Source organism: Ziziphus jujuba, chromosome 7 (genome assembly GCF_031755915.1).
Source record: "Ziziphus jujuba cultivar Dongzao chromosome 7, ASM3175591v1".
NCBI lineage: Eukaryota > Viridiplantae > Streptophyta > Magnoliopsida > Rosales > Rhamnaceae > Ziziphus > Ziziphus jujuba.
This window is the reverse complement of record NC_083385.1, coordinates 16,719,197-16,728,529: the sequence shown is the minus strand read 5'-3', so window position 1 is coordinate 16,728,529 and position 9,333 is coordinate 16,719,197. Positions and strand designations below refer to the sequence as shown.

The window sequence follows — 9,333 nt, the reverse complement described above, 5'->3', positions numbered from 1 at the left end:
ATTCAGATTTTGATGGATTTTATAAACCCATTAAAATCTAAATGTATTCAATTAAGAATTTGTTTAATTCTTTCAAAATCTGGTAGTATTTAAAAAGTCATTGATTTTAAAAAATTTTAAAAAATGATGTATTTTAATGGATTTGAAAAGATTTTAACAATGAAATATTGAAAAAAAGTATCAATATAACATCCAGCCTTAAACCTAAAGATTTAGTTGGATTCTTATAAAATCTTTATAGAGTCTGTAGAATTCCATAACAATCCATCAAATCCTTTAAAATCTATAGTTCATTTTAAATTCATAAACTTTAAATTGAATACACCCCTCTAAAATTCTTTCAAATCCATTAAAATCTATTATTTTTTAAAATATTTTCAAATCAATGATTTTTTGAATACCATTATATTTCAAAAAGAATTCTACAAAATTCTAATTGAATACACCTAAATTGATTATCATTAAATTTGTATAGACTCCTTTAAAATCTAAATTGAATACCTCTAAATTTTTACACATTTTAAAACCTTTAAACTCTAGATTGAATACACTCTTTTTAGTTGTTTATTTGTACTGAATTTTAGTTCCTTGTTAAAATGTTTACTTATTTATATTTAATAGATCTTCAACCATTAGTATATTATCAAATTAGCTAATAAATAAAAAGCTATTAAAAAAAATTTAATATTATCAAAATTTTCTTTAAATTTATTTATTTACCTTTGCACCAAATAATAAAATATGTTGATATATAATTGGTTTATTTTATTATTCACTTATTCACTTAAAATTTATTATTAATTCATTTATTCATATTCGGTTATATGCCAATAAGTAATATATTAATATTTGGTAAATGTTTTTAGTCAATATTTTCATACCTATTTTATCTCTTGACTGTTCGAAAGTGTAAAGCGAGTAACATCCTTCAAATTGGAACTTAACGAAATTTGCTAAAATTTTTCCTAATTTTCCAACTCACATGCTCCCTAGAATTGTGCCTCAAAAACAAATAGATAAAAATCAATTTTCCGTCTAAAAACTTTATGTGCATTCTAAAAATCCTAAATCTTTCGCATTTCAATCCCATGTTTTTCTTTTCTTAGTTTCGAAAACAACGAGAAAATTATTATTGGTTTTTTAAGAGTATATTATAATTTCTAATTGGACCCAGTAATTATTCATAAAGTAAGAAGACAAACTTCTTACTTTTTGTTTCCCTACATTTGGGACCACAATTGAACTGTGTCCATTTATTCACTCCACGCCAAGAATACAATGAAAGATTTGAATGGATCAACCATATGGCCATTGATTAAAAAATAAAAATCATGCTGCTTGTTTCTCCTCCAAATAGCAAGGGATTTACTCTTGAATGACATTTGAAAATATTCCCAATTTTTACACAATAAACCCACATGCTTTGAAGCATGTTTTCTGCTTTGCATATTTCTAAAAGCAATTTGATTGAAAAATAGAAATGACATTTGAACAAAATCATAAAATATAGTAGGTCTAGATATACATTTCCCTATATAGATCAAGAAGACTAAACACACCATCCCAAAAAGACGAAAAAAGAAGACTAAACACACTGAATTACTATAAATAAAAGACTAAACACACTATGTTGCAAGAATAGGAAAAGGATTTACAATCTGGGCAATGCACACTTACACGTCAGTAAGATTAGCTAGTTGATAAAGGCTGATGCAATGATTTCAGCAGCCAGGTGAAGAGATAATTCCCGTTACATGATGAAAAACAAGGATGTCAAAACCGTATCCGTTTGACATCATTTTCAGGGACACTTGCATCGCTCCCGTTACCCTTCACCGGAACAGCTGCACCTGCGTGCCCCTGGACCTGCAGAAACATTACATATGAATATGAAATCTACGAAGTCTAATGTACAGTATGGTTCACCTGTCAACCTTCCGACATGAGTGTAAAAACTTGCAAAGAGGACTTTACAGACAGAATACAATTAGTTCTTTCTCAAGCAAAGAAAATAAAAATCAAGGTGGTGAAAATAACTTCAGTAACAAGCACTAATGAAAAAAACTAGAAAAGATTACTGGTCCAAAGTACTTCCTAAGATCCAAATGGATATATTTCTTGTTACAAATGCATTGTTTCCACCTAACCAATCAAGTTCACAAGGTCAGAAGTCATGGAGGTCATGTTCAGATCCTAATATCTATCATGGAATATAATACACATACACATGCATATATATATACATATATATATATATGGGGAGGGGGGAGAGAGAGAGAGAGAGAGAGAGGAATTTGGTGTTCTCTATTTGGTTAGCAGAAAATTGTGAGGAAGAGACAAGTAATATAAAAATAAGAATAAAGCATTTCCATTCTGGATATTTTAAAATTTTCATTAAAGCAGTCCAGTACATTTTCATTTTTTTGTTTTTTCCCTTCAAATGCATCCTATGTTTCAAACAAAAGGGTAAGTATTACAGAAGGGATTCAAGGCATAATTTGTCCCCCAAAATTATGCATTCTTTATTAGGTATAAAAATCTTAATTGCATCTAACTGGGTAACTCACATGAATGATTTCCCTTCTTATTGAATACAATAACATTCAACTTAAGTTATAATTATTCTATGGATCAAATAAATACTTCGAACCTAATAATGAACACTTGTGAGCATTATCGTGCCTCTGTGTTATCCACGTGAATCCCTATATGCTCACAGCAAAGAAATAACAAGACATTGTCCAACTATGACAGTGGAGATTTTGGGAATTACAAACTTACTGTTTCATCAGGAACGACTGCATATCTCTCTGTCGGAGAGACCCAGGTTTTCCCTGTTAAAATAAAATCCAATAGAACCACTATAAAATCAACAAACCAAGTGACAATGTGCCACCAAACCAAGAAAAAAAAAAGATTAATGACGAGAAAACAGCACCTGATGATGGATCAACTTTTGAGGCTTCTAACTGTTTCCCACCGTATCCATCAACACTTAGGGCCTCTATAATCTTTGGAAGATTCCTTTAATTAAAAACATAGAAGAATAAGCAACATGAAACAAAATTTAAGCAGAAACCAGAGGATGGAGAACCAAAGCTTGGACAAGAATGGAAAATTGCCTAATCACATAAAATTAGCTCACTAAGCTAACCTTGCAAACTCATGGCACAAGAAATGACAACTAAAAATCCTAAGCAAGCAATTAAATATGGAGTAATGAGAAGCAAGGTTACATGTGACAGAGCAATGGAAACATCCAACGTAGCTGAAGATCATTTTTTGTATTCTTTGTATTTCTCTTTTCAAGAAATTTCTTTCTTTATAGTAGAAACTGTATCCCATTTACCCTTATATTAGAAACCATAATTCCTTATTAAATCCAAAAAGGCTGATTAAAATATGCAATGGTTTGGAAATGTTTAGTAACTGCATTTACAGAATGCAGTTGTCATATAGATTCAAATATTGATTCAGATGCAGCTGGAATTACCGATCAACAGACTCCCCATGCCCAAGCTGTCCATTTGTACCTCTTCCCCATGAAAACACATTTTGCCTTTCTGTAACTGCAAGTGTGTGTCTCCATCCACATGAGATCTGGACCACTTTCTGCCAAGTCCCACAAGGCACATGTACAAATATTTTAGATAACTAGACAAATAAATGAATAGATAAAGACAAGATGGTCATTATTGAAATAATACTTCCTTAAGAAGTCGAAAGAATACAAATCTCTATGTGGTACCAATTTTTGGAGCTAAAACTATGAATTTACCTCATCATGGGGAAATTGAACTTGTACGGGAGAACAATGATCCACATTGTCACCAACTCCAACCTGTCCAAACTGCGGTTTGAAAATAGGAAGCTTTGTCACCAACCAAAGTGTAAGTTATATGGAAAACAGATTTACATGAAGTACAAATCAACCACATTAGGAAAAGCACAAACTTAACAAAAGCTAGCCCACTTGCACAGAGAGAGAGAGAGAGAGAGAGAGCACATGCATCAAAATGAAATTTATTTCTTGTGTTTGTTTGAAAAGAGAAAGGGATGCAATTATGTTTGGTGTAAAACTAGCTATTTTCATTCTTCAACAACTTCCATGGGATACAGGACCAGCAAACTTTCTTTGATGATATAATGATGTAAAAATCTGCTAAAGATGAAAACTAAGGATACAGAAACCAACCTTATTCCAACCCCATCCGTAAAGTTTCCCATCAGATGTGAGAGCCATAGTATGCCTCCAACCGCCTGATATCTAAGAAGATTGAGGACCGGAATAGTTCAGCCACAAGGGGTTATACAAAGAAAAGCAACTAAATTTCTTCCGACTTTTAATCACACATAGCTGGCGTCAGTTTATAAAAAGCTTCACATGTTAATCTAACATGTAGATATCTTATAATGTTTCTTATTAGAAACGGTATATTCATGAAAAAAGTTCAGAGAACTGTTTTAATTTTGAAATTCAGGAACATGCATGAACACCTGGTTAGATTCATTACACCCTCTTGACATTTCTATTTATTTTCTTTCCCAGGTGAGTATTAAAATGCATAGGAGGAGTAAGAGCTCACCTGAGAAATAAAACTGTCTTTCAGGGCTTCTAACTTGTGAGGAACAAGGTGATCCTCAAAATCCCCATGTCCTAATTGTCCATATTTGCTCCACCCATATGTATATAATCCACCAGAAGAGGAAACAGATATTGTATGCCGCCATCCACAAGCAACCATCACCATCTTCTCATCCTGCAATTTTAGATACCGTAACAAGTAAATTGTTGAAGCAAACAAGAGGTAGAAAAGGATATGAATCAAACATAAAACATGGAAAGCATATTTTTCACTACATGACTAGAGAAAAGAAAGAAATGATTCCTCCAAATATAACCAATTTGACAATCAAATACAGACTGATTCAAAAGCTTTCTAAAGTAGCATAGCTCTTTACTTGAAATCCAGTGAGATTTTTTCTTTTAAGTTCATTATTAAACATTCACATGCACAGGCACACTAACATTACATGTGCATAGATAGTGAAGAACAATAATTAAGTCTCCATGTCATATTTTTCTTTGAGAACCCGATTTTACATTTTCTGTATTTCATAGAGTTCCTAACTCTGCTCTTAGAAAATTTCTATCTTCGGACAGAACCTTATGAAAAATAAATAGGGGGTCTTCTAAACAGATGCTTGTAAGGAGCCTTTTTTTACTCTTTTTTTCTTTTCTTTTTTTTTTTTTTTTTTCTTTTTAGGACCTTTTTTTTTTCTTCCCCCCGCCCTTCTGCATTTAAATGAATTGAATTCGATTGTTCCTTTTGTGTCACTTGAGCACAATTGATTAGAAGGGTTTTTCATTTTGTTAATCTGTTGTTCACTTAATTTTGTGTGTGCAGCAACTTCAGAGTAATATTTACTAAACATTTTGCACTACAACTTTATTAGTATAGCATTTTTCCCTGTTGCATACTTAAATTGCAAACAATTTTTCAATTATAGACAGAAGAGGAATAAAATTCCAATGGGAGAATATCATGGATCATGGCACATTACGTTGTAACTTGTATTTATTCACAAACAGTACCTGATTTTTTATATCAACAGTAGATACTTTCTCAGGAACCAAGCGATCATTTCGGTCACCCAAGCCCAAGTTTCCATATCGACCCCAGCCCCATCCATACAGTGACCCATCTTCTGTAATAGCTGCAGTATGTTCAGCACCCGCAGCAACCATTTTGATAGATACTCCCTAAGTAAAGTAATAAGATTTAAAGTGCAAAGATTATTTCTAGAAAGTAGGATATAAGCAGTCGGCAAATAAATATCTTTGAAATAATAAATTTTCTGTTCTTTGACAAAAGAATGCAACAACAACATGTAAAAGAAACATAGTATGATCGGGAAATATGGAGAGCAAAACGATGACTGAAGTGTCACATGATGCATTTTATTGAATCAAAAAAGAAAATTGACCTGCTGGTGATTGTTAGGCCTTTACCTTTGAGATATATATTACGTTTCTTTCTTTTACAAATTAAAGAGTATAAAGTTTTAAGGCATTGAATTAGACCATCCAGCCATGCCAAACCACAATAACCTGTTAGTAAATCAACTTCTAACAGTTTCATAAAGTGCTGATATGTCCAGCTAAGCTCCCTTTCTTTGTCCTTTTCTTTCTTAATATATTTACATATTCTTTATTCAAATATATGAAAGCAGTGTGAAGAATTACTTTGAAATTCTAATACCTGAAATGCTTGAATTTTTTGTGGCACGAGAGAGTCCTCTGTGGAACCAAGACCAAGTTGACCATTTTGATTCCGCCCCCAACTTCATTAAGACATAAGAATAAAAAAGAGGGAAAAAGGAAAAAAGGAAGGAAAAAAATAAAAAATAAACATAAAAAGAAGCTTGATAGCATGTCATAAATTTTAGAGTAAATATTGCCACAAACAAAATAAACGAAGGAAAGTAAAAGCAACCAATTTGAGATTGAACTGTGAAGAAAAGGGAAAGGCTACAGAGAGGAACCAAAAAAAAAAAAAAAAAAAAAATCGTTTGGTAGCAGGGCAAGCACTTTGATTTAAGAATCGCTGTTTATGTAATTTTGATTAACAGCTTATATATGTGTGTGTGTGTGTGTGTGTGTGTGTGTGTGTGTGTGTGTGTGTGTGGACTTTGGACAGCATAAAAAGGCTAAAACATATTATCCCACTTCCTCTCCTTTTCTTTTCACTATCACTATAGACAACAAAGTTTTCACAGACTTTAGGCAAGAGAACTCACCTTTGCACCTCGCCTTCCACCGTCACTGCCAGACAGTGGCTGTCCCCACAAGCTATTTGCTTTATCTTCAAACCATGCAATGCTTGTATAGGCAGAGGAGTAAACAAGTCACTAGAATCACCATGACCCAGCCTCCCAAAATCACCCCTGAAAATTAGTAAAACAAAATGAAGCTTATAAGCTAATTTCAACAGGTCAACTGAATTAAATGATAAGTACAAATCCATGACCGGGCATTGTAAAACATAGACATTTTTCTATTATTTGTAACAGCATTTTCTTGAACTATGCAAATAATTAGTCTTTCAAGCAAAGTACTATAAGGAAGACATACTAATTAACTTCACTTCAAACAATTTCAAATTTAATTTGGGTTCCAACATTTAAATATAGAATGCGCTGCTGAGGCAGAAAACCGTGGAATTCTTGATAAACTAGTAATAGTAAAGTTTCGTAACACTTTATCAGAAGAAAATAACAGACCATCCCCAACTGTACACTTCCACACGAGACTCAGAGTAAGCAGTAGTGTGATCAGCTCCACAAGTAAGAGAGACTATCTCATGGCCATCCAAAGCACTTAATTGTGTAGGAGAGAGTCGATCTTCAGCATCCCCATGACCTAACTGTCCATCCTCTCCTCTTCCCCAAGAGCAAACAACATTTCCAGCTGCAAATTTCAAAAATTATTCATCTTGCAGCTATAAATTTGCACTCAGGAGAGAGAATGAAAACGTTTCAGGGGGTACATGCCAATAAAAATATATTCAAACACCAAATCAAACCAAAAGAGCCATGACCATCCAATCATAGAAGAATATTATTATACTTGTAAGCAACAGGGGAACAAAAAAAATGTTACAGATTCTCTTCCAAACTTCATTTTGAAAAAAATAAAATACTAATACTATAAGAACTTAGCAGCAGTTTGAAGTTAAACTTGAGAGAAGACATGGTTGGTACTTGTATAACGCAAAAGAAGAAAACCCAGTTCACATCGGTGGAAAAAAAAAAAGTTAGGCACTTGAAGTGTGCTTCTTCATAAAGCTATCTTCAGAGCTTTTGCAATGACAATATTTTACTAAAATGGTCAAGGAAAAGGTCTTACTATTTTAGTATATAACTGACTAGCCAATCAAAAATCCCAAAAGTGATCGATCAGTGGGAACTCCGAACATGGCTCGAGATCAAAAAGGTGTAGAAAACAAATGTTAAAAAAACATAATTTAAAAAATAAATAAATAAATAAAATTCACAACGTACACTCGATCAAACAACAAAAAGCCATGAAAAAAAAAAAAAAAGCATTTTCCAACCGCATAGCACGGAAAAAAAAGTCCCAAAAAAAAAAAAAATCCAGTGCCAATCAGCCACTCACAAACAGCATAAACCAATGCAGGACAGTGTTAAATTCTTGCACGTGCTCCACGAGCTCGAAACCGACATCAATTTTTTTTTTCTTTTTTTTTTTTAAACCCTCACCATTTCTTTTTCTTTTTTTTTTTTTTCCGAACACCCAAACAGAACAAAGAAAACTAAAATGTAAAATTAAAAAAAGAAAAGTTTGAAATTCCATTCACAAAACAAAAGGAAGGAAAATTATAAAAAAAAAAAATTTAAAAAAAAAGAGGGTGAGGACTTACAGAGAAGAGCAACGGAGTGACTAGCACCAGCAGATATGAGAAGCACAGGGCGCGGTGGACCAGCAACTTCGCTGCCTCCCTCATCCGCCATTGAAGAGAATCCAAAACTTGCAGAGCTGAAATAGAGTAACGGAATGGTATTGGTAAGGAAAAAGAGGGAACAAGGGATATTCAGAGAAGGATTCCCACAGAGAGAGAGAGCTTGTTAGAGAAATCAATCAAAGCGCAATTTGTGAATATTTTCTGATAATACAAACAAACAACATAGAAAGAAGCTCCTTCTCTCTCTTATTTATAGTGATAGAGATTGCCGCACATGTCCTCTGTCTTCACTCTTCATTTTGCTTTCTCTCTCTTTTTTATTTTTTTTTCTTTTTTCTTTTTTTCTTTTCTTTTATTATTACAATTACCCCCAAATAAATTAATAACTTTAATTAACTTCCTCGATTTTAGTTATTTACTTATTAATTATTTAAATTATACTTTGCAAATTTTAGCCAAAAAAATAAATTATGCTTTGCAAAATAAAAAAATTAATTAAATTATACAAAAGTAAATATATATAATTATATCATTTCCGATGGGCTGTTTAATGTCTAAATTTTCCATTTTAAAGAATCACATTTATTATTTTTAATAAACTTTTTAAATTGAAATATTAAAATAAAAAACGAAGCTTGTTTTTTTAGACATACAGAGTTAAAAACATACTCCTATCGCGTTGGTGTTTGGTATTTGTTAATACAAAATCAAAAATAGATGCATTGGAAGGTAAATTCCTGCTATTTTTGTTAGTGCACAAATTCTATATATATATATATATATATTTTTGGTTACAAAAATATATATATATATATATTTGTTAAATAATAAAAAAAAATATAATAAT

The 9,333-nt window shown here is 32.1% G+C and overlaps 1 protein-coding gene across 2 annotated transcripts; it reads right to left on the bottom strand.

Annotated features, from left to right (window-relative positions):
* Window positions 1-1,462: 1,462 nt before the first annotated feature.
* LOC107425327 (ultraviolet-B receptor UVR8) lies at window positions 1,463-8,710 on the bottom strand. Of its 2 annotated transcripts, none has more exons than XM_060819026.1 (12): window positions 8,445-8,710; window positions 7,285-7,471; window positions 6,802-6,948; window positions 6,264-6,345; window positions 5,597-5,764; window positions 4,587-4,760; window positions 4,196-4,267; window positions 3,779-3,850; window positions 3,494-3,612; window positions 2,940-3,024; window positions 2,782-2,860; window positions 1,463-1,866 (listed from the first exon to the last, which is right to left on the bottom strand). In XM_060819026.1, exons 1-11 carry the CDS (start codon window positions 8,533-8,535, stop codon window positions 2,789-2,791), a joined length of 1,269 nt encoding a protein of 422 aa, XP_060675009.1. In that variant the 5' UTR covers window positions 8,536-8,710; the 3' UTR covers window positions 1,463-1,866; window positions 2,782-2,788. The 2 variants fall into 2 exon arrangements, with proteins under 2 accessions (XP_060675009.1, XP_048335119.2); XM_048479162.2 differs by having other exon boundaries at window positions 2,782-2,834; window positions 2,939-3,024; window positions 8,445-8,709.
* Window positions 8,711-9,333: the final 623 nt, after the last annotated feature.